The 25,706-nt window shown below is 37.0% G+C and overlaps 3 protein-coding genes across 5 annotated transcripts; 2 read left to right on the forward strand and 1 right to left on the reverse strand.

The window, feature by feature from the left end:
- The first annotated feature begins 532 nt into the window (after positions 1 to 532).
- On the forward strand, positions 533 to 15,264 carry LOC137941091 (alpha-glucan water dikinase, chloroplastic-like). The gene is given in 34 exon segments (XM_068786344.1): positions 533 to 641; positions 1,531 to 1,827; positions 2,233 to 2,274; positions 2,350 to 2,459; positions 2,542 to 2,620; positions 2,794 to 2,885; positions 2,968 to 3,139; positions 4,309 to 4,524; positions 4,626 to 4,967; positions 5,049 to 5,156; positions 5,284 to 5,379; positions 5,491 to 5,631; positions 5,733 to 5,821; positions 6,015 to 6,149; positions 6,297 to 6,459; positions 6,546 to 6,635; positions 6,710 to 6,895; positions 6,990 to 7,052; positions 7,125 to 7,187; positions 7,287 to 7,346; positions 7,430 to 7,582; positions 7,702 to 7,785; positions 8,717 to 8,893; positions 8,982 to 9,088; positions 10,288 to 10,501; positions 10,633 to 10,736; positions 10,867 to 11,005; positions 11,162 to 11,287; positions 11,474 to 11,584; positions 11,812 to 11,910; positions 12,236 to 12,409; positions 12,617 to 12,709; positions 12,937 to 13,052; positions 14,858 to 15,264. Coding segments are annotated over 33 exon segments (4,407 nt in total). The 5' UTR covers positions 533 to 641; positions 1,531 to 1,569; the 3' UTR covers positions 15,063 to 15,264.
- Positions 15,265 to 18,372: 3,108 nt separating this feature from the next.
- LOC137940888 (probable inactive poly [ADP-ribose] polymerase SRO2) lies at positions 18,373 to 18,886 on the forward strand. Its single transcript, XM_068786005.1, has 2 exons — positions 18,373 to 18,763; positions 18,813 to 18,886. The coding sequence occupies exons 1-2, from the start codon at positions 18,373 to 18,375 to the stop codon at positions 18,884 to 18,886; spliced, it is 465 nt and encodes a 154-aa protein (XP_068642106.1).
- Positions 18,887 to 21,095: 2,209 nt separating this feature from the next.
- Positions 21,096 to 25,612, reverse strand: LOC137941799 (sirohydrochlorin ferrochelatase, chloroplastic). Of its 3 annotated transcripts, XM_068787379.1 has the most exons (7): positions 25,381 to 25,612; positions 24,383 to 24,424; positions 23,458 to 23,678; positions 23,308 to 23,369; positions 22,749 to 22,859; positions 22,555 to 22,647; positions 21,096 to 21,468 (listed from the first exon to the last, which is right to left on the reverse strand). In XM_068787379.1, the coding sequence occupies exons 1-7, from the start codon at positions 25,422 to 25,424 to the stop codon at positions 21,367 to 21,369; spliced, it is 675 nt and encodes a 224-aa protein (XP_068643480.1). In that variant the 5' UTR covers positions 25,425 to 25,612; the 3' UTR covers positions 21,096 to 21,366. The 3 variants fall into 3 exon arrangements, with proteins under 3 accessions (XP_068643480.1, XP_068643483.1, XP_068643481.1); XM_068787382.1 differs by lacking the exon at positions 24,383 to 24,424 and having other exon boundaries at positions 23,458 to 23,558; XM_068787380.1 differs by lacking the exon at positions 24,383 to 24,424.
- Between the last annotated feature and the right edge of the window lie 94 nt (positions 25,613 to 25,706).

Below are 25,706 nucleotides of genomic sequence, written 5' to 3' on the forward strand. Positions count from 1 at the left end.
CTTTGAAACGGATAAGCGAGCCCAGGGACCCGTCCGGCCGTTTCTCTCGCGTTATCGTGATGACCTCTCTTGCTTTTTGATAATATTAGAATTAATTTATAGTAAACAAGGGGTGAGAGAAGAACTGGAAGATTTTTTCCGCTTTGTCGTTACTGCTTTGGATACCCTTCTAAAAACAAATCTTTATTTATTGCTAATTTTTCAATGTCACGAGTTGGGCTTATATTGGACAATGTATGGTTTTAAATTATGATTATTTTAATTGATGTATGGAGCTTTGTCCACCGTTAAAATAGATTTTTTCTCCTACGTTATGTTTTATCCAAATCGGCTCTTGGGTTATTTTAGGTGCTTCAATGCTAAAATATCGCTCGTTGCTTTTCTCAGCGGTATGGATCTTCCTCACGTGAAAGGTCCAGATTCAAAGGCTGTTTCCTTTTATGTGAACTACTGCCATGATGATACGTGTCATGATATAAGCAAAATATCGTCTTTTATTTGTGAGAGTTAATCACCGATTACTCCCAGTTGAATGAATGCAGTACTGGCAGCAGCTAGCTGAGGCTTCTACCGGTCTCACTCTCTCTCACTCTCTCCCTCTCTTGGAAGAAGATACGGAGTTTTCGTGGAGGTAGTGAGAGGTGATTTTGTGGAAAAATTGATTTGATTAGTAAGAAAATGATGAAATAAAAACATTTGAAAGTAGACAAATTACGATTGTCTGCTTGTTTTCTTAATATTTGCTGCTGAATCTAATATTTTTTTATTGTTTTTGTTACATTTTTCACAAAGTATTCTCAGAGTTTGTCGGAAGCTTGCGAATTTACCTTTCATTGGATTGCAATGGGCAACAAATATCGCTCGGTAGAGTCATCTATAGGAAACTTATGATCTCCAATGCGCTGTTAATTTGGTTCTCCTTCTAGCTACTTGAATGGAGCCGATTAGTTTTATAAACTTGGAGTTCTTTGAATTTCCACCAGTAATACGTTTTTGAATCAATCTTATTTTGTTCCTGTTATGTTTTGTTCTTCTACTAGCTGACTCTAGCTTTATTTTTTACCACTACGATCAGTTTACGAAATCTATATCGTCCTTTGTATAATGAAGTGCGTTTGGCTAGAATTAGATTAACCTTCTGCTGTAATGGTTGATTTTCTTAGCGGAGCCGGTACTTTTTAGTATTTTTACCACCGTGATGAAAGGGAAAGACAACTATTTTCCTTTTTTCTTTTAGAATTTTCAGTAGGCATTTAAACTGTTCATGATTTTCAACTCTATAGAATTGCATTGGTGGACTGGCCGTTTACTCTTAAGCATAGTTTGGAGAACTTAATTTACTTGAATCAAGATACGCTTTCTAAAGTAATGACAGACACCTGACTAATGCAAACTGTTTCAACTGCTATCTTTGTCCAAATTCAAGTCGACTCCTTTTCTAGATGATCCTCAGTCTTATGCATGGTGAAGTTTACTTTCAAGAAAAAAAAGTTTACAACTAGTTTTATGATGATAATTTGTTTTTGGCAGCTTTTACTTTTTTGGGAGGTGCATCCCTGAGCGTGAGATATGAGCAATACTTTAGGACATGGTATCCTTCACCAAGCTCTACCCTACCTTAAACCTGACCATCCAAAGAAAGGTCGTTCAGACTCTTCTGGGAGTTCAGCTTACCATGTCACCGCTGCATCATTGTCAAATCAATCAGCACACCAGCTGCACAATCCTCTAATTTTTGCCAAGTTTTACAAGAAAAGTCCCAAAACTAGAGACAGCATGGTTTCCATTGTTCCTTGTGCTGTATTGGCAACAAATTCTGTCTCTGAGGTAAGTTCTTTCCTCATGTAATATTAGGAGGATAAGTGGAATTCTTGAAGCTCTGAGTGCTTTTGTTATATTGGAAATCAGTATATATCTCAAGTATGTACATTTAAAAAAAAATGTTTTCAGTATTGGTTGTTATTTATTACTGAAGTTGGTTTTCTTCTACGGCTACTTTGATCAACTTTGGATATTCCTATAATTTTCATTGTTCCTATCTCAGGCATATAAGCTTGAAGTATGGTTATGGTTATCCAGAGTTGCACTTTTGAGACTCCTACCGATACTGGATATAGTAATAACTTGTCTGAAAAAGTGTGCCAATAAATTCCATCTTTCATATTCTAAATGTTTCAAGAGGATATACTCTGAAAATGTTAGTAGATCTCTAACTATTTCTAACCTTGGCAGATCACATGGAGATTCGATCTGGATGGAGGTTCAGAGCTTCAGGTACTTCCTCTGGAAGTTTACTTTGTCCTGAAAGTTAGGAAAGTAATGTGAAACTTTATCTTACCTATTCAGCAGGTTGTTGTCAGTACAGTGGCTCCTGATTCTCATTCTCAAGTAGATATACAAATTACAAATAGTGATAGCTCGCTCATACTTCACTGGGGTGCAATTTGTGGTACAAATAGGTATGACTGTATGGTTGAATATTTTTGTGCACTCTTTTGTATTCCTCCACTGTGAGTTTTTTATTCTCATGAGTTTGTGCAGGAATTGGTCAGTACCTTCTCACTGTCCTGATGGATCAAAAGTGTACAAGAACAGTGCTCTGCATACTCCTTTTCGGAAAGTATGTTATCAGAAGTGATACCACATCTTCATTATATGCTAATCTATAGTTTTGTTTCTGTATTTGGATTTCAGGGAGAAGTTTAGATTTTTTTTTTTTTTTTGGTAATAAGCTTATTTGAATACAGTATGAATTGCTTCCTCTTACTAATCTTTCATTCTACTTTCTCCTAGTCTGGCCCAAACATGTTTTTGTCGTTGGCAATTGATGATCCTCAGATACAAGCTATAGAATTTCTTATATTTGATGAAGCACAAAACAAATGGTGAATTTCTAATAAATCTAATTTGTCTATTTTATGAATCAAGTTTTATGTTTCATTGATGTGGTTAGACTATTTATGCCAGGTTTAAAGATGGAGGTCAAAACTTTTACATCCAATTGCCTAGAAGTGATAAGTCAAATGCAAACAATTCGATTCCTTCAAATATATCAGTACCTGAAGACCTTGTGCAGATTCAAGCGTATCTGAGGTGGGAAAGAAAGGGTAAACAAGCATATACACCAGAGCATGAGAAGGCAAGTGTCTGTTGTCCACTGTTTACACGAGACATGGTTACCTATAAGGAAAGAGAACAGAGTTTCTGTTTAACTCGAATACAAGAGTTGTCACAGTGAGCTCAATTTGATACTATCTCTTTGTTAAAAGAGGAAAAGCCTCATAGCTTCGGATAGTCATTTTTGGATAGACCTGAACCCAACTTTAACACTCTTCATTAATTTCTGTGATATTCATTTATCTTGGCCTTCAATGCCAGTATATCACATTTGCTGTTTTTCGCATTTCATCTTTCCTGAGCAACTAGAACTCTACAAACATTTGGTGATGGATGACTTCCATTTTTTTTCCTCGAAAAGGATGATTCCAGTTATTTTTAATGTGATATGGCTTGTAGAAAGTAGTTGTTTCATAGTCTTTTCAGTGAGAAAGTTCAGGCTAATTAGCAGTGGTTTCCTCTTGGTGTTGCTTTCATTTTTCTGTTGATAGAGTATGCTAATATCTTAGATTAGATTAGGGCTTCATGCCCTCACGAATTTGAAAAAGCCAATTCCTACTTTTCCTTTTTTTGCTTGATTATAATATCTAGTAATATCTAGTTAATTGCACTCACTCTCTTGAAGTGAAATTACAATTTTACAAACACTGCCTAGACATATTGATTTCTCCACTTGGAGCCTTGGTTTTTAATTTCGTTAAAAAATACCTTTCACTTTTAATCTTTTTTTTCCCTCCAATACGTGAGGGGCCACACTTCCTTTCCCCATCCTCTGTTGATGTGCAAAGAGACAGAGTGAGGGAAATGGGAACCCTCCCATACACTTCCCAAAGAGAAACAAGGAGACGAGGACTCAAATTCTATTTATCCTATTTCTTCCCTGAGTTTAGTAAGGGTATATTGTCATATTAAGAGAAAAAGAAGGCAATGGATGAGTAAGTGTGCTGAAATTCAAAACCAAAAGCATAGATGTAATTGTTGATATTTTTGGTGGATTAGTACAATTTCACACTTTTTCTTGGTGGAGTGTAATTAAGATACAATAGGCATGCTGTGTATTGCAACTCTAGCTCAATGACTACATGGTGGGGTTTATTAGTTTGAGATTTTCAGTTCAAGGTTCACGAGGGTTAGTGGTGTTGAATCTGTCTGCTCAACATTAAAGAAATATTTTTTTCGTGCATGCTATAGGAAGAGTATGAAGCTGCCCGAACTGAATTACTTGAGGAAGTAGCCAAGGGAGCTTCCATACAAGAGATTCGTGCAAGGTTAACAAAAAGAGATGACAAGCCTGAGGAGGGAACTTCCACATTTGAGAAAAACATTCCTGATGAACTTGTTCAAATACAAGCATATATACGATGGGAAAAGGCGGGGAAACCTAACTTTTCCCCAGATCAACAATTGGTAACATTCCTACTCTGTTCTTTTGTTAGTAGCAATGATCATTTTATATCTTGTACCATCATCTACATCTGTATGGTAATCAATTTATGTTTTTGTGATAGAGGGAATTTGAAGATGCTAGGAAAGAGCTACAACTTGAATTAGATCAAGGCATCTCGATTGATGAGATAAGGAAAAGAATTACCAAGGGAAACATACAAGCCACCAATGCTTCACAGTATTTGAAGACAAAACAGTATTTCACTGGTGAAAAAATCCAGCGCAAGAAAAGAGACCTCATGCAGTTTCTCAATAAATATTTGGCTGAGCCTGGGAAGGAAAAAGAAATTTTCTTAACTCAAACCCCAACAAAATTTGAACTATGGTCGAAGGCTAAGGAAGAAAAGGATGGTGGCAACATTGTGAACAAGAAACTTTTTAAACTGGGAGATGAGAAACTTCTGGTTAGATAACATTCTGTTTTTTATTTACTCTTCAAAGCTGTTCTTTCTTCTAGAGTAATAAATAACTTTCCCATTTTAAAGGTACTTGTGTCAAAGCATCATGGGAAGACCAAAATTTATGCTGCTACAGACATGAAAGAGCCAGTCGTGCTTCATTGGGCATTATCAGAAAGAGCTGGAGAGTGGATGGTAAGACATTGAGCATGGACTCGACAATGTTAAACAATGGATTGTTAGTTTGAAACAGTTCGCCTCAACTTTTTTGTTATCTTTTTAATAATGTGAAATTACGGAATTGGTGTCTAATGTTTGACAGGCACCTTCCCTCAGTACACTTCCACCTGGCTCAGTTTCGATGGACAGAGCTTTTGAAACTCCATTCATAGAGGATTCTATGGATGCTGCATCCAAGGTATTCAAGAAGAGCAGAAACTTTAATCTTAACACGGGTTAAGAGCAATAGTACTCACACTTACCTCACATTTTTTACCAACTTCTCACAATTTCTTTTTAAAATTTTCAGTTGCAGCATATAGAAATAGAGGTTGATGGAGGCACTTTTGTGGGGCTGCCATTTGTTCTTCTATCAAATGGGAGATGGATAAATAACAACAAGTCTGACTTTTATGTTGAATTTAGCAGTCAAGTTGAGAAGGCTAAGAAGGTCTATTTCTTTTGGATTTTGTTTCGTCTCTTTTTTTTTTTTTATCATTGCTCTGATATCTTGTCTTTATGATTTTTAATATGTTGATGCTGTTTTCATAGGATGTTGGCGATGGAAATGGTACTGCAAAGACATTGCTGGATAGAATAGCTGAATTGGAGAGTGAGGCTGAGAGATCTCTTATGCATAGGTAACTATATGGTTGATTAACAGAAGACATAATCTCCTCTACCGTTACTTCTTTTTTTGTGTAAAATTCGTTTTAAAGCTTTTTCAGAAATAGTTAACCTGGGGTCATTATTTTCTTCCAATTTTTTTTTTTTTTCATCTTGAGCAACTGGTCCTGTACATGATCTATCAAGAATGATGCCATTTTGTGGCAGATTTAATATTGCAGCAGACTTGACAGAGTGGGCAAAAGATTTTGGACAGTTGGGTCTTGCAGGGCTTTTAGTGTGGATGAGATTCATGGCTACAAGACAGCTCACATGGAATAGAAACTACAACGTCAAGCCTCGGTATACCTCTTCTTGCTAACTTGCTCCATCATATTCACTTCTTCTGTGCATTGTTCGTTTTCCCATGTATCTACCATTGTCTACTCAACTTATGATTTATAATAATATATTTAGTTGTAGATAAACTTCTGTCTGACCTGTTTGCAGTGAAATCAGTAAAGCTCAAGACAGGTTGACAGATTTGCTTCAGGATTTATACAAAAGTGGTCCTCAGTATAGGGAGCTCTTAAGGATGATCATGTCAGGTGTAGGCCGTGGAGGTGAAGGAGATGTGGGTCAGCGGATCCGAGATGAGATTCTAGTGGTCCAGGTACTTTCTGGATCATTATGTTTCTGCATTTCTTAGTTTCACTTTTTACATGGGAATTATGAAGCTAAAATATGAAATTTTGGCAGAGAAATAATTACTGTAAAGGTGGAATGATGGAGGAGTGGCATCAGAAGTTGCATAACAATACTAGTCCTGATGATGTCATAATTTGTCAGGTAGTCAGTACTACAGTTTTATTAAACTTTTTTGTAAGCAGTTTTAATTACAGATAACGACAACATTCTTGCAGGCGCTTATTAACTATATCAAAAGTGATTTCAATATTGATGTCTATTGGAGTACCTTAAAATCAAATGGCATAACAAAAGAACGGCTTTTAAGTTATGACCGTGGCATTCACTCTGAGCCAAATTTTCGAAGTGACGAGAAGGAGGGCCTGCTTCGTGATCTCGGAAACTACTTGAGAACTTTAAAGGTTGGCTTTTAGAATCTTTTTTATTTGGCGTTCCTTTTATTTTCCTTTTCGTGTTAGAAATGTAATTTGTTGTTTTTGAATTATTATTCTCTAGGCAGTTCACTCAGGTGCAGATCTTGAGTCAGCTATCTCAACTTGCTTGGGTTATCAAACAAAGGTAATATCTGAAATTTCCCTTTGCATGTCTAAGTAGAAGTTTCCTCTTTTTGATATATGCTTTTTGTTTCAGGGCCAAGGTTTCATGGTTGGCGTTCAAATCGATCCTGTTTCCGGCTTGCCAGCTGGATTTCCAGTAACTATTCTCAACATTAATCATAGAAATTTGATGAAAACATCATGATCACTTGATGGCCGGGTTAAATCCCATGCATTTATATGGCTTGTGTTGCAGGCGCTCCTCCAATTCATTCTAGACCATGTTGAGGATAAAAATGTTGAACCTTTACTGGAGGTGGGTCAATGCTTTGGGTATTTTTATTCATCAGTTGAAGAGACGTTCACTTTGAACTTATTGTATTGCTAAACATGATTCAGAGTTTGTTGGAAGCTCGTGCAGAACTTCAACCACTGCTTCATGGATCTCATGAGAGGTTGAAGGATCTTATATTTTTGGATATTGCATTGGATTCGACAGTTAGAACGGCCATTGAAAGGGGATATGAAGACCTAAGCAAGTCTGCTCCAGAGGTACATTATATTGTTGGTGTTACCCTTGACTGTAGTCTCTGTTGTTTGTCCTTCTGACAGACATATCTATGCTGTTAGTACATATCAAACTTAGTGCTACCTATTACTTTTTCTTGCAGAAAGTTATGTACTTCATCACCCTTGTTCTTGAGAATCTTATACTCTCATCGGATGACAATGAGGAACTAATCTACTGCTTAAAGGTACTTCAGTAAAATACTATTGGTTTATGTATCTTTCATATTGACATTAGGCTTTAGAGATTTTAGAGAGAAAAATTTGGATGAAAATCAGATCATATATAGTAATCAGTTTGAGGTTTCTGCTTTTTATTGTTAGTTTAAGGGTGAGACCTGGTTTTCAGAAGAAAATGTTGTGTCATGATGTAATTGGCAAAATTTAAACTATTGAGGTGACGAGCATTTTTTTTTAAAATAAAATGATTAAATTGTAAAATCTAATAATCAAGTGGTTAAGATTGAGAAAGAGAGAAGTACAGAGGAATACAGCCAGGCAGTCTCTTTAGGGGTTTTATAATCAACCCTTAACCTCTTTATTAATCACTTCAAACAGAATTATACTAGCATGATTAAAATGTGCCTTATTACATTCATCACTTAATACTGACTTCTAAACTCGATAACTTTCTAATTTCTGACTTGAATTGACTATCTAAACCAGAGACACTCCTAGATTTATGACGGACCAATTACATAGATACCCCAACATCATATTTTATAATCATAATGATGACATACTTTGTGAAGACAGTGATTACTGTTATCTCTACCACTCTTAAGTCTGTTTCCTAAGCTGGGAAAAAGAGTCCAATAAATAGGTGGCAGTAATGGGCAGGTTGTATGATTTCAGTGGTGAGGGATGATAACACCAGACTACATTACTTGCAAGGGACGATAAGCTCCTGGTAATAGTAGGGCCTGAAAGAAAATTTTAAACTTCCTGACTGAAACAGGCAAAACATAACCATACCTAACATTTTGTTTCTCTATGCTTGGTAAGTTAGTGGAGTTTTCTGTTTTTGGGGTGATGAGACTTCTAATTATTTAGTAGCTAGTTACACCTTTATAGCCATTACATCTCTGTTTGCTTCTGAAATTGGTGCTGTTAATGAAGGGGTGGAATCGTGCCCTAGACCTCTGCAGAAGTAAAGATGACCAGTGGGCATTATACACCAAATCAGTTCTTGATCGTACTCGCCTAGCACTTTCAATCAAGGCAGAGCACTACCACCATGTCCTTCAACCTTCAGCGGAATACCTTGGACACCTGCTTGAAGTTGAACAATGGGCTGTATGTATTTTTCAAGTACATTTCCTGTTTAATTGATTATAACACTGCAGTTTCTCTGCTTATTTGTCATTAACATCTTGTGTTGCAGGTAAACATATTCACTGAAGAAATTATTCGTGCTGGATCAGCTGCTTCTTTGTCTTCTCTTCTCAACCGGCTTGACCCTGTTCTTCGGGAGACAGCTCATCTAGGCAGGTTAGTTTATTGCTATAAAATGATTTGGAACATGACTTATTGCAAAGCCTTACAAGTGGGCAATGCCAATAGTCATGATGATTAGATTGGAGTAGAAGTTGAGTTCTTGTTAATAGGACTCAAAACCTGTTGATCTGTGGCCATTTTTTGAAAGCTTACCATGAACAAAGTAGAAAAGGAAAATAATTTAGCAATATGTTCATTTTCATAAGGTTTTTACCACCTGAGAGGAAATCTTAAAGTTGTTCTTGACCGACATGTTTTTTCAGGAAACTTCTCACCTCAAAAAAATTCCTTTAACTCCCGAACGATATACTTGCATTTTCTAATCCATTATTTTTTTTTCATTTCTTAGGCAGGTTTTATTGCTGTAAAACAATGTGAAAAATGACTTATTACAAAGCCTTATAACTGGACAATGCCAATAGTCATGATGGTTAGATTGGGTCAGAAGTTTAAGTTTATGTGTATAGGACTCAGAGCCTGATTATCTCTGATAATTTCGAATCCTACCATGAACGAAGTACAAAAAAAAGAAAAATTGGCATGTATACCGTTTTCAATAAGTTTTTTACAATCTAAAAGGAGATCTGGAACTAGTTCAAAAAAAAAAAAAAAAAGAGATCTAGAAGTTGTTCTTAATCGTGCATTTTTTTGTAAAATAAAATTTCTTAGTGCAAAACAATTCCTTAACCTCTCAACTATGTGCTTCCATTTCTGTGGCATGAAAGATGAATTCCATTCATACTTGACACCTCCGCTGGGTAATAGCAGTTGTTAAATCCATCTAATAGCACTTGGCCAGCCATTGACCTTCAAAAGTATTCAACAGACAACCATCACTTTGTATGAGGCAAAGAGGCAGTGCTGAAGCAATGAGCTTTGATAACATTAAATAGAACAGATATATCTTCTTCTAGTAGAATAATTCTGACTTTAAAAGAGTGAAAATAGAGTTGGAAAGACCATTGGAGAACCCCACAAAACAAGGTGAAAATTTGAAATGGTAAAGAAGAATGGATTCGTGTGGTATTAGTTGTGCATGAAAAATGACTTGTTAGGAGCTCTTTCACACTGGATATGGGATTCTTAGCATTAGAGGATGTTGAAGTTAATGAACATCTTGAAAAGTCTTTGACATGCAAAATTTTAATTCAAACCATTGAACAATTCTAATGGCGTATTCATGTTTGGACCAGTTGGCAGGTCATAAGCCCAGTTGAAGTTGCTGGATTTGTGGTTGTCGTAGATAAATTGCTTTCTGTCCAGAATGAATCATATGGGCATCCAACCATTGTAGTGGCAAACAGTGTAAAGGGTGAGGAGGAAATCCCAGTTGGTGCTGTTGCTGTCCTTACTCCAGACATGCCAGATGTCCTATCTCATGTTTCAGTTTGAGCAAGAAACTCCAAGGTAATGAGCCAACCCTCTAGTTCAGTAGGACTTCAATCCCTAGTGTTTATCTCTATATTGCTGATGGCACTGTCAAAACATTGTAATGATGAGAGATTGTGAATTATGAATCACAAATATTCTGATGGCAGGTCTGCTTTGCTACATGCTTTGACCCTAACATTCTTTTGGACCTGCAAGCAAGAGAGGGCAAGTTATTGAGGCTAAAACCCACATCAGCGGATGTTATTTACAGGTCTATTCTTATAACTCAAAGAAATGAAATTTGTTTTTTTGTCAACCTTCTATATTAAAGTGTGCAGAAATGTTTCTTATTTGATGATATAATGGTAATTCTAACTCTCCCTTGTGGTGTGAAACTTTAGTGAGGTCAAGGATAGTGAACTTGCAGATCCAAGTTCATCAAATCAAAGAGATGCAGTCACTGGACCTTCACTAACTCTTGTTAGAAAGCAGTTTGCTGGTAGATATGCAATCTCAGCTGACGAATTCAGCAGTGAAATGGTTAGTATTGAATATAATATGTGATGCACTTTTGAGCAGCCAACTTTTTCTGTCTTATGGAATTTCAGAAGGTGTAGTTAGAAGTGAGAATGAAAAAGACATTTGTTTAGACAGTAATTTTTTTATGTGTATTGTGTTTAACTTTATGTTTATTAGGTTGGAGCCAAATCCAGGAATATATCATATTTGAAAGGAAAAGTTCCCTCCTGGGTGGGTATTCCTACTTCTGTTGCGCTACCATTTGGTGTTTTTGAGAATGTTCTATCAGATGATTCTAACAAGGTGGGTTCAGTTCATCCTTCTTATATGGTAGTGAAATGTAGTTTGGTGTATTTAACAGTATATTTATTTTGTGGGAACAAAGACAAGGAGTAGATTATGTTAGTTCAGTACTTTTTTGAAGGTTATGTAACCTCATTCTAATAAATTGTCAGTAATGTGACTTATGATTTTCAACCTTATTTACAGACAGTAGCAACTGAATTGCAACAATTGAAGAACAGATTGGTAGCAGGAGATGTTGGTGCACTTGGTGAAATCCGGAAAACAGTGCTGCAGCTTCTTCCCCCACCTCAATTGGTACGTCCAATTTGCATTGGTAGAATCAGAACATGTGGAATGAAAGCACGCACTTTGGACTGACTTTATTGAGATTGTACCTGAACTGTATGACAGTTGAAATCTAGAAAGTCCATCTGACTCCAGATTGTTCAACTGGACATTAGGCACATTGTGTTATCAATTCTTTTTGGGTGAAGAACAATTTTCAATTTTTAGGGTTTAAATAAGTAGTTCAATTGCTTCAGGTGCAAGAACTGAAGGACAAAATGAGTAATTCAGGAATTCCATGGCCAGGTGATGAAAATCCGGAACGATGGGAACAAGCATGGAAGGCAATAAAAAAGGTGAGCAACTGAAAAAATCATTTAACCTGCAGTTACTTTCTGATTGAAAGTATTTGCTGGTTTCTTTGAGAATTGGGTGTAACTCTTTTCTGAACCAAGAATGATGAAATGACTATGCGGCCAAGTATATATGACCAAATGATCAGCTGATAAACTTTAGCAAATCGTCTCAGTACTGAAAACAAAGGCTTATTTTCTAAATCGGGTGATATATAGGATTGACATCTCATACTTGCATGATGCAGTATGCTGATTGCAGTATTCAGAATATCTGCTTGCAAGCTACCCATTTTATTTTGGTGGTACATTTATTCATTTCTTTCAGGTTTGGGCTTCAAAATGGAATGAGAGGGCCTATTTCAGCACCCAGAGAGTGAAATTGGATCATGAGTACCTCTGCATGGCTGTCCTTGTTCAAGAAATTATTAGTGCTGATTATGCCTTTGTAATTCATACCACTAACCCATCATCTGGAGATTCATCCGAGATATATGCTGAGGTATGTCTATCTCAATCTGACTTATGGACTAGTAAAATCCTCGTCCACTTCAATTTTACTGTGTTTCCTGATTGGCTTAGTTGGTAATCTATTGTCTCATTTCTGGCGAGAACTTTTCTCCCTTTTCTTGGCTTTAATGGTACTAAAACTAACATTACATTGGACTCCTAGAGTGCCTCCATTGAAAATCTGGCTTTTTTCATGTAGGTGGTGAAAGGACTTGGAGAGACATTAGTGGGAGCATACCCAGGTCGTGCTTTGAGCTTTGTTTGCAAGAAGAGTGATCTCAATTCACCCAGGGTAAGTACATGGTAGTTCAATGAGTCTTTCTGTATCACATTCATTATTTAACAAAGTCTAGTTTGTACAAAAGTTCAATATGGTTAAATGTATTATGTGTTTTTACGTTTGTCATAAATCTAAAACTCTGATGCAACTATTGGTTGGAGTAATAAAATGCTTACAGGGTGTATAAACACAGATTTCTATCGCTTCTTGCTGGGCTAATGGATCTTGTTGTCTGTCAGGTATTGGGTTATCCAAGCAAACCTATTGGCCTCTTTATAAGACGATCAATTATCTACAGGTCAGACTCCAATGGCGAGGATTTAGAAGGGTATGCAGGTGCTGGACTTTATGACAGGTTAGCCCCAACTTTTTTCTCCTTGGTAAAAAACTCTTATCTCTTAGGGCATGTTTGGAAACCACAGAAAAGAAAAGAAAGAAAAAGAAAAGGAGAGAGAAAGTCCTTTACCAATGTTTGGCAGCATATTTTTTACGAGAAAAGAAAATATGAGAGAACTTACTCTCTCTCTTAGTGAATGAACTCTCTCAGAAAAGCATGGAATGTGGAGAGAAAATAAAAAATAAAATAACAGAGAAAATTTTAATCATTGAATTTTAAATATACTAATTTAATTTTTTTATTTTTTCGCTTGTATCCTAACAAGAGAAATTATATTTTTCTTCCATTTTCTTTCTTATTTTATATGGGCATCCAAGGAAAAGAAAATAAGCCTCTTTCATTTTCTTTTATTTTCTTTTATTTTCTTTTTTTCTTCCTCTTCTCTTTCTTTTCTTTTCCCTCTACTTTCTGTCTTCCAAGCACAGTTTTAATGACAGGTTAGCCCCAAACCTGTTGGTGCTTTTAATGAGTAACTGTCAAAGGTGTATGAAACATATTAAGCCTGTTGTTATTTTCTTAATAAAACTTTACCATCATTCAGAAAAAAACAAAAACAAAAAAAACGATATTAAACCCGTTGACTGAATTTTTGTGAGAATGAGTAAACAAGCTCCAATTTTGAATTTTTATATCTAAAACTCGGTTTGAGTTGCTTTCACTCGCCCAAGTCAACTTTGAACAGTAGAAAATTGCATGACTCAACAGAGTAATTTTGTTATAAAAAACCAATTTTTTTTAACCTTCATTTAACCTTTATTAGCGAATTTGTGTGGTCATTAAACTTGCACAACTAGATTTAACAGTGATTTTGATATTTTTATGCTTAGCAAATTTTAGGACAAAGAAAAGAATAGATGCATGATTTAACCGTGCATCTTATAGATTATATAAATTTTATCTTATTACATTCTCTTTTTTTTAACTAATTTAGTGATATGTCTAACTCTAGTTGTTCATAAGATTAAATGGCATTTATGTTTGCTGTGCTTTTATTTATATTGGATGTTCTTGTGTTTTTAACTGGTCAGAACTAACCAGCTGTTGTGTTAACTTGGACCCATAGGAAAATGAACTGTCTTAGTTTTGATGTTTTTATTATGATGCTATTGTAGACATCCGTGTGCATGGAAAGTTGTGGGGTTTCTTTTCATTGTCAGACATTATCATATGGTGACGATGCTCACCTTGTCAGTTGCTTCAAATTTGTACTCTGATCAGAGAGATCCTTTATGGGTCTTATTAGTGAACACCCAGTGCGTCTTTCCCTAGTGCTTTTCTTAGTTTTTTTACAGTATACATTTTCACGGCCTTGACTGCAGCAGTTCAGTTGAGGACCTATAGGAGAGTATTTTTTTAGGACGTCATGGTTAAAATTTCATGGAAAGGATAGATGCTCAGCCGATGATGCTCAGTAGGTATAATATCTTCCACCTGTCTGCAGCCGATAGATGCTCAGTAGGTATAATTTCTATTTGTTAGCTCTATTGTGGACTTGCAGCTTGGTGTCCACCGCATACTTCAGCTAATAGAAAACAAACGAACTCTAGACACAGGTTGATAACAACGAGTGTCCAAATTTGATTTAAAGGAGATTTAATATCTTCTTCTGGCTAGGTCTCAGACTTTTTTTCGCTCTGTTTTTTCTTATCTATTTTGGTATCTAATATTGCAGTTCTAATATATAGATATGGAGTTATTTTAGCATTTTTTAGGTCACCATGTGCGTCATCAATTTTTACTGATTTTTCTTTATTAATCCATAGTGTGCCCATAGACGAGGAAGAGAAGGTTGTGTTAGACTACTCGGTGGATCCACTAGTAATAGATGCGAGTTTCCGAAATTCAATTCTTTCAAGTATTGCTCGTGTTGGGAGTACGATCGAGGAGCTTTACGGATCTTCACAGGATATTGAAGGTGTTGTGAAGGACGGTAAGATATTTGTGGTGCAGACAAGGCCTCAGATGTGATTTAAGATTTTACGATTCGCTGGTTCCTGTGCCCGCTAAATTTTCCGAGAGTGTAGAACATAAAACACAAGGATAAACATCGACAGCACAACGGATGCATATTGTTATATAGAGAATAAAACGTCCGTCTGTGGCAGTTAATAAAATTTTCAACGATCAACGGCAGAAACAAAATTTGTATTTGAGATGTGGAGGCAGGAAAATGAACTAATGTGTCACGCTAAGTTAGTTATATGCTACAGTAATGAAATTATTGTTATTGTTAGTGGATATAATCCTATGTATCTAAGTACTAAAAAAATCTTTTTAGTTGTAAAATGATCGTTGACTAATTTTTGGATGGACGAAAATTAACTTCCTATTCGTACTGTCTTCCTTTTGCGGGTCAAAGAATGTGTTATCTGCACAAGTTAGGCCACTAATTGTCCAACTATTGCCAACTTGGGACAATACTTTCGCAGGGAAAAGAATGTAGGAGGGAGAAAAGGAGGGTGACCAATGAAATTATGGTTATCATGTACGAGGTCAATGTTATCTTCCAGCTGGCTGGTGTTAATACAACCAATATCAACGATGAAAAGCAATCATGTTTAATGTTGTAATTTTTTTTAATATTTTAAAGACAAATACTTCAAATGGAACAGGGTCTTCTTCCAATGTTGAGGGGGAGAGGCCCTCTCTCTTGCTCTGAGTTGAAACTCATGTTAGTCTTTAGATACGATCGAGACCGTTAATAAATGCCCTTTGATCACGATCATTATATTCTGGCTATACTTCTTCAATTTGTTGCTTGTCTGGGATCTTAGCGTGTAATAATTCTGAGAGCTTAACTGAGATCCTCCAGAAATATGAGTGAAATATTAATAAGGACCTTCTATCACCACCTAGCAATACCAACAACCCAGACAGCGGTGCATTATCGATGCTCCTCTCCTTATGTCCTCGGATCAGGCCATGGCTTTGAGCGGTTGTAAGCCTAAAAAGCAGGAACAATGCCCATATAATAGACTTGAGAATAGAAATTCAACAGAAAGGATCAACATTGAACACTGAACAATGAACAATCTCTCCCTCTTCAAATGCATTAAATTAACCTTCTAGACCGACATTTTCTCTCTCTTTCAAATGCAGTGAATTAACCTACTAGACCTTGTTGATGTTCCATCACTCGCACATAGGCGTCTGGGAATATAAGTTGACTAGGTGGGATTATGCACCATAACCCCCATTGAGGTTTAATAGACATGTACTACAAATGATTGAGTTGGAGGTTTTGTTTTCAATTTCTTAGTAACATGTCCACATCAGCAAATTCAGTCACCAATAGGCCAGCTAAGGAGGGAATCACCCATCAAGTTCTTTCAATTGAATTTTCTTTTTAGTTCGTCTTGTTCAAATTCTCAAAAGCTGTATCATTACAAGCTGCCAGCCCAAACTCTGGCCCCCATTGTACTTAAGATTTTTTTGTTAATTAAATAATGCAACGTCTCATAAAAAAAAGCACCAAAACCTGGTGAATACATTGACATCAAGTGTCCTTATTGTTAATGGATTTCTCCGAACGAAGGTAAACCAAGAGATCGATTTCTGTATCGATACTCTCTGATTTCTTCCCATTACATAGATATAGAAGTTTAAGTTATGAGATACATAAAATTACAATACTGCCCTTTCATAAATACAAATATACGATAACATCCCCCCTCAAATTGATGTTGGTAAGTCAACCAACAACAATTTGCCAACCCAAAATTGATGCTGTTGTCTAGTCATTGCTTTAGTGAAGACATCGACAACTTGGAAATCCGATGAAAATATAAGGAAGAGATATCACAAGGTATCTCGGATAGACTGACAATCAACCTCAATGTGCTTGGTGCGTTCATGGAAAACAGGGTTGGTGGCAATCTGAATAATACTAGTGTGATCAGCATGAAGAGGGGTAGAAGTAGTTTGAGGGAACTCAAACTCCGCAAGAAGATTGCGTAGCCATACAATCTGAGAACAAGCAGTAGACATGACACGATCTTGTTTCTTACGTCTCTAAGAAATTAATGCATCACCTAAAAACATACACCAACCCGTAGTAGATCGACGTGTATTCGGACACCCAGCCCAATCAGCATCACTATAAGCAATAAGTTGAAGAGAGGCGCCTGTATGAAAGAATAACTCACAAATAGGAGAACCTCGAAGATAGCGGATGATGCGTCGAACTGCAGCAATTTAGAGATGACAAGGAGATGACATAAACTGACTGACCTGATGAACGACATAGGAGATATCAGGGCGAGTAGTGGTCAAGTAGATGAGACTCCCAACCAGGCGCCGATAGAGAGTAGGGTCATCTAGAAGGTCCCCTTAATCTTTCCTGTATTTGACATTTACCTCCATAGGAGTATCAACAGAAGAAGTATCCTCCAAGCCAGCCAAGGTAATAATATCTTGAATATACTTATGCTAGTTTAAGAAAATACCATTGGCCCGATGATGGACTTCCAGTCCTAAGAAGTATGTGAGTTGGCCAAGATCTTTTATATGGAAAGTGGCATGCAACAGCTGTTGAACCTTAGTAATCAAACCACAGTCAGTTCCAGTAATGATAATATCATCCACATAAACCAAGATAAAGACTATACTCGAAGTCGACTTGTGGAAGAAGAGAGAAGAATCATACTGACTTTGTGTAAACCGGAAGGTAAGAAGCATACTGCAAAACTTCTCAAACCAAGCCCGGGGAGCTTGCTTGAGTCCATATAGAGAACACTGTAGCTGACAGACATCATGAGGAGAAGAAGTAGTCATACCACAGGGAAGCTTTATATAGATCTTTTCCTGAAGATCACCGTGAAGAAAGGTGTTCTTCACATCCATCTGATGCAGTTTCCAGGACTCGGAAACAACAATAGCTAATATAGTACGAACTGTGGTCATTTTGGCAATAAGAGCAAATGTATCCTCATAATCAATCTCATATTCCTGTTTGTTGCCCAGAGCTATTAGGCGAGCTTTGTACCGATCCAAAGAGTCATCAGAGCGATGTTTTACAGAGAAAACCCATTTACTCCCAAAAGGCTTAATTGTAGGAGGGCAAAGAACAATATCCCAAGTGTGATTCTCCTCAAGTGCCCGAAGTTTTGTTTGTATTGCATTCTGCCAACACTCGTGTCATGGCCTGTTTGTAACAAGTGAGAATGAAAATAGAAGATAAAGTAGCCACAAGAGAGACAGTGGAGGAGAAACCATACCAATGAGACTTGACGACGACGATAAACACCACAATTTCCTCAAACTGGTTTTCTTATCTGACATGGGTTCTCTAGCAAAGAATACAACCGTTGTAGCCATACACAGGAACTCTTACTCTCCTTCATTTGCAAAAGCTCGATTGCAATCTTTCCAGATTTTTTTAGAAGCTACAACGAAGAAACGTGGTGGGGAGAGTAATATGGAGTGTGCTTGGTATGGTGCTTCTAAGGATGAAATTCATGGGATCATTAATCATGGATTTGGTCTTCGTGAGAGACCCGAAAATAGAGCCTTATTTAGTTTTGGTGTCTATCTTTCTCCTACAAATTCTTCTCTTGACAACATCATATCATCAACAGTGGATGAAAGTGGGCTAAGACATTTACTGCTATGCAGTGTCATTTTGGGGAATGTGGAAGCAGTTGGCTGTGGATCAAAACTGTTCCATCCAAGTTTTAAAGAATTTGACTCTGGTGTTGACATTGTATCAAATCCTTGTAGGTGCAGCAGGAATAGGAACAGTTGGCGAGGTAGCAGGCAATGCAGTAGAACTAAAGGCACCAACACAGGCATGATAAGCAGTACTCTACTTCTTTTCAAGTTGAATAGGGCAGGTATGACCATGTTTCTTGCAGTAGTTACAAAACTTCCTAGGGCAATCCCGAGCAATATGACCAAAATTTTTACAACTATAGCACTGAACAACACGCATGTCTCTTCCCTTATTTCTCCCCTGTGCTGCATAAGCCACAGTAACATGGGCGCTAACATTAGCCCAATGTTCCATGCCAGCCTGAGTTACTATACGTTGCTCCTCACGAAGAAGTTCACTGAAACAAGCATCTAGAGATGGTATAGGATGCCGATTCATCAGATTAGACCGTGCAATTGAAAAATCGGAACGGAGCTCCATCAAGAATTGATCTCTCTTGCTGGTTTCATACATTGCTTGAATAGCAGAGAGAGCTGCAACGGGAACATTAGAATAAACAATGTTTGCATAGTCAGCCCAAAAGTTTTGAAAACCAGAAAAATATTTCTCAATGGAGAAACTTCTTTGTGTGAAATTAGTCATCTCATACTCCAATTGAAAACGTCGAGCTGTGTTGTCTTGATGGTAAACCTTGGTGAGGTAACTCTACATGTCAGCCACATTTCTATAAAGCCGCATATTGAGAACAAAATGAGGCTCAACGGAGCCAAGGATCCAGGTCATGACCCTAGCATCCTTGACTATCCACTTGGACAAAGCCTCGAGCCCTCGAGGTGCGGGATCATTCCCATCTATATGAGCCCATAACGCTTTTCCCATAACGAATAAACGAAATTGAAATTCCTAGGCAGTGTAATTTTTACCTGTGAAACGGATAGGGAACGAGTCTAACCTATCAGATGACATGATAAAATCCAGGTGACACCTCTCTGGACAAAAACCCACAAATTGCAAAAAAGAAACACCCTATTGTATTTCCTTTCTTTGCCCTCTTTATGTACAGGCACATGGCTGGTGTTCTGTATCTATAGACACAGAGCCCAAAAAAATGGCTTAGACCCTGTTCCTTTATGAGCGGTTTCCCCCCTTGCTACTCTCTGCTTCTGTAAAGAATGGAAATATGGTGAAAAGGACGTCAATCTGATCATTAACTACCATAAACCACACACACTCAAATACCTCCACCACGCATCCCTCGTCTACCAAAAAAAATGAGGCGATAATCAACAAAAACCCTAAAAATCACTTCACTCTCCAAAAACTGGAAGCAAAAGACGGTGAATCGTTGTTCCGAGAAAGACGACGAATGAAGTCAGTGTAAGAAACAACTGACCCCGCTGTCGTAAGGCCTATTCTATTACGGAGAGAAAACAGGGAAAATCACCGTAGACTAGCCGGAGAGTCACCACGCCGCCGGTAACCTGTCGTAACCTACAAATGGCAACGACAAAATACCAATCCAGAAATTTGTTCTCCTGCAAACGAGATCCAACAGAATGAAAAGGAAGAGAAGAATCCTCCCCTTCTCTCTCAGTCCCATCTCTCTTGGCAGAGACGCAGAACCCCTTTTCACCGTCGAAAAGCTACTCCAATCGTTTGCTCAGGCACAAATCTTTGGAGTCCGAACTCTGTATTGTCAAAAACCTCACCCTAAACTGAATCTCCCGATGCAAATGACTCCGTGAGAGTCCACCGAAACCAAATCAAGAACCGAGAACCTAGATCCAACGAATTGATAAATTGGGAGGAAGATAACTCACCTCTGAGAGCACCGAAAACGTCGAAGAATACCACTGGCGCCGATGATCTCCCACAGCTCTGATACCATGTTAATGGATTTCTCCAAACGAAGAAACTAAGAGATCAATTTATGTTTTGATACTCTCTGATTTCTTCCCGATACATAGATATAAAAGTTTAAGTTATAAGATACATAAAATTATAATAATGCCCTTTCATAAATACAAATATACGATAACACTTATAACCACTTATGTGTGAATAAAATTGCATCAATTTGAGAAGGTTTTGGCATTGAGGATCACATTGGTGCCGGTCAGACCAACTGGAAAAAAGATGGAAGCCGAAAAACAACACAGGAAGTGATGAGAAAAGGTCGAACAAGGGAAGGAACCGATGGAGCAAACAAATAAGCGACCAGAGTAGAGGAGAATTTATGTAGCTGACACTAACATAATTAGGACTACGTTCCTATGGTGATGATGAATCATTCAGTGGAGTCAAGAAAGAAATAAATAACAAACTATTATGGATTAGGTGAAAATATTAATTTATGATTTTTTATAAAAATGTTTAATAGATTAGATGCATACACTACACTTAATAACCATAGTGAGACTTGAACCCCAAGACTTCACACCTAAAAACCCCAATATCGACATGAATTTACCAATTCTCAAAAAAAAGCATTTACACCTGAAGCTCACTATCTGAACATAATATATGCTCTTGAAGCTCAATATTTTTGAAAGTTACTTTTCATTTGCCACCTGATGAACACTTCAAAGAAAAATGAGAGATATCAAGGGTCAACATCCCTAGTCAGTGGAAGCGACATTTACCTGTACCAGCACAGACCTCACACTCACCTCCTTCTCCAGCTGCACGTGTAAGACATTGTTTGATTCTATCATTCACAATATCCTGCCAAAAACATATGGTTTAATGTTTGTTAGGAAGTACCCAAGACTTCTCAACATATGCATGTTTCAATTCCTCATAAAAACAAAGGCTCAAACAGGCAAGAAAGAGAATTTGTCATAGCTGATGCATCCATAAGACAAGCAGGATAAATTTGAGCCACTGATTGCATCAACCCATGTTTATGCAGATTATAGCAACAGAAGATGCCGATAATTAACAAATCAACTAGACCAAAAAACTGGGCCGTAAGAGTATTACTTTACTGTAGTCATTTCGACCTTCCATTATTTGTTGAGGGTGATTCAGCTATTGTAATTTCATGGGGATGGGAAAGACCAATCCGCCATGGAAATTTCACCAGATATTTCTTCAAGTTGTAGATCTTATTATTGATAAATGGTGCTCATGGAAACACATCCTCCGATCAGCAAAGTCAACGGTAGATCAACTGGCAGAGGAGGACACATTATTGCAGCTGCTCGTTGTGAATTTAAGTCCTGCTAACTGATATTAACATTTTTTTTTGTAATTAGTTCTTCTTTATTGATATAAAGTTTTCACTAATTTAAAAAAAAAAAAAACTATGCAATGGGGCTGCTCATGTCTTTTGTTAGAGATGCATCTAGAAGCAGGTCGCTGCAAGCGTCTTAAAAACATGCACAATGTTCACCTGATTGTTCCCTACAAGAGCAGGTTGTATAATACACAACAAATCACATTGATGGCATGGTTGTGAATTGAGAAAAGATAGCCAGCAAACAAAACGAGAAGGGTCCATAGAGTAGCCAGCAAACAAAATGAGAAAGGCCCATAGGGGAATAGCTAAGCACAGCTAGTATGTCTTGAATTGAAAAGTACAGCTAGTATGTCTTGAATTGAAAAGTTCCACAACAGGGAAATCAAAAACCAGACTCAAAGAAGAAGACAACAAGCTTGTCAAACTTCAAAGGTACCAGCATGCTACTGGCCTTCTTCACTGCATAAAACTTGTACACATATACAAGAAATAACATGTTTTTCTGGTCCTTAAGTAATGTCTTTAGAAAGTTTATGTTGCCATGTCAACAGTTAAAAGAAAATATATACCACTAACAACTTGTGCAAACCAAGAGGTGCAGTTACAAGGTAGGAGATGCCAGGATGAGATTTTGCAGCTTCAGCTGCCAAGGTTGGAATATCCTGAAAAGAAAGAAGAATCACAAAGTAAGGTCTTCCTATTTGTTGTTTGTTTGAAATAATCTACCAAAAACAGACCTCTATATTAAAAATTCAAAGCTCACTTGATGCCAGTGCTTTCCAGGGAAGAGGAAAAATGGACTAACAATTATCCTAGTTGCCCCTTTCTGCACACATGAACTAAAAGCATCTCCAATAGATGGTTCTGCCAATTCCTAATAACAAGAAAGACATGAAGAAAGGGTGTGCACATAATCAATCTAACCAGCCTCAAGAAGGAAGTACGAGAGATGCATGAAAATATATTCAATGCAAGGTTTTGTTTGATTACACAACGTATTCTTAATTTCCACAAAATGGTTCACTAAACAAAAACTTTTCAGACAATAGTGTTTGAGTGGAACCAATTTGCAGAGTTACTGATATACCAGAAGAAAATACAAATGGACAGAAGGCAATACTGGAGCAACTAATCACACATAATTTGATCAATAAGAATCTTTGGCCTCACACTATTGCCATGATATTGAACAACTATAAAAGGAAACAACATCATATACTTCTGTTGTTTAAGAAAATTGAGATCTTTATGAAGTGAATCTTGTTACATCTGAAACTAATATGCACTTAATATGACTTGAGTAGTGATGGAAGAAAACTCACCATATGAGCAGGCTCCACAATTGAGTACCCTGTTTTACCTTTAAACATTGCTACAAACTCATCTGAATTCTAGAAAATTAAAATTTTTAGTCCCACATGCTATGTCAAAAAACAAATATCTGAAACAAATCAATCCGAAGAAAAACTCACTGAGCATAAGATTTGATTCTTGCCGTCGAGATCCATGGTCAACAATGATCAGACCATCCCTTTCACCAACTACATTTTTGTTTCTTCCATTTTCTTCATTTCTGATACTCAAACAGGAAATCGGAGAAATATTTCTGCTTTTTGCGAAATTTCTTGGCAACTTGATAAATTCAGGGCAAACTGGATATCTCTCATTTCCTCTGATTAAAATTTTGTTCCCACTTGAAAAAAAAAATCAAAATACAGGAAAGGCAGGATAAATAAATCAGTTTTGATATTAAGGGTATTCTGAATTTATGATGCATAGATGAAGTTAAGGGTAAAATTTTCCAATTGAACAGGAGTCCAAGTGTATCCACAATCCACAATTTGTGTTTTGATGTTCTTTGTTAATTTTCGGGAACATGGATTTATGACAGACTGATACTGCTATCTCATGAGAGGGACTCACACTAGCATCGAATCCAGTCAATTAAAATCAACAACTTTATGTTAATTTTTGAGTTCTACAACACCTTGTGTCAAGAAGATGAGTGACACTAGTAATGAAGATTGTTGCTAGTGCCTTCCAACGTAAGTTCAGTTTAGTTTTCTGAGGCATCTAAAGGGATAAACCTGTAATTTTCACACCTGAACTAGCCATTAAAATTCATATAGATGAGAAAGTCTGTTTCTGTAGGAATTTGCTTTCATCCTTATCTCTGTTCAGTATTAAATGTTGTTACAACAACCAGATTTTTAGAAGAGGATATGTACTTTTACAAAGAAGATCCATTTAATTTTTCTTTCAATGTCCAGACATTGGCAAGGAGGAACAAACACTAGAGTTCAAACTTTTTTAGTTTAGCTTTTCAAATGTAAAACATAAGTTTGCTAAGAAACTGTTTCTGGAAAGATAACACAGTTAATAAGTAGGAAGACTGACAGAGAAGGAAAGCTAGTATTTCCAGATGGCTGCAGCAATAGACTGAAAATTAGACAGGAAGACACGGTAAAAATGGAGACTGAACTCATTATGGTTATAAGTTATCAGATAATAGGCAAATTAAGAGATATGCAATTTAATTTGTAGACAGATAATATCCTTGATCTAACACAAATAACCAATAAGTAGTGGCATTAAAGGTGATGTAATTGTGACAACGAGGAGGAAAACACTACAACTGTGATATGGACTTTCATCAAAAACTGACATGGCAAGGTACCATTTTCCATCAAAGAAAGAAAAAAGTGCCCTGGCTAGACTTCTGCATAAAAAATTCACAATTGAAGTGAGTATGATGCTTGAGGCTTGTATGGGGTTTCATCTACAATTTTGACAACGTGAGTAGAGACGTTTTCCATGTTCTATTTGTAGAAAATGAAAGTACAAAACTTGTACAGTTTAACCAATCAAAAGGCCAAGAACAGGTAAAAAAGTACACTTTTCTTATCCAATACAACATATTTGGACAAATCTCTATATGCTTCATTCTGTTACTACTAAAATGAAGTGCTAGACTATTATACAAGCCCATGATACACCACAACCAGGCCTGGATTTTTGCATCAACATCTTCTAATAATGTTTGGGTTGAAACCTTCTTTTCTTGCGAAAGCTTAGTATCGCCGTCTAGATATGCGTCTTATTAACTTCTCCGGCGGAACAGGAAAACAAAATGACTGTGTTATCATATCGACTAGATAACATAACTTTACAACCAAACACGGAAAGACAAGAGCAGTTTGTAGCAAGTTTAATTGTTTAGAAGGTTTACAATTATACTCCAATCATTTAACAACATGAATTGAGTAAACCATATAAAATACATCTCAATTAGATACTATAAGCACATACGAAATCCGGAATCTCATAAAGCACCGCCAAAGCAAAAGAATCCAGAACACAATCAGAAGCACATTGAAGAGGCAATATTCAGATACCTGTTTACAGTAATTCGGCCAGCAACAGAAGCTGAGTTCATCATCCCTGTCTTCTTCTTCGCCTATTTTTTCTTTTTATTACTTTTTAGCAGAAATCGTCGTCTTCTAATAGCACCACATTCAGTTCTAGGCTCCTTTCACTTCCTTATCAGCAGAACGCAGCCGGGGACGGTAGAATAACCTTTGTTTTCTGCTGGCTCGATGGTACTTGTCGGAGGAATAAATGGTCAGTTCCCAACTTTTTAGCCTGCCCCCGAACCAAATCAGATCGCGTTACAAACCAATAACTGTTGGAACCGTGATAAAGATTAGCTTTTGGACCAACA

The sequence above is a fragment of the Aristolochia californica genome, unplaced genomic scaffold (genome assembly GCF_029961685.1).
Source record: "Aristolochia californica isolate CCGP_79_NKW_82.1479 unplaced genomic scaffold, dmAriCali1.0.hap1 SCAF_9, whole genome shotgun sequence".
In the NCBI taxonomy this organism is placed as follows: Eukaryota; Viridiplantae; Streptophyta; class Magnoliopsida; order Piperales; family Aristolochiaceae; genus Aristolochia; species Aristolochia californica.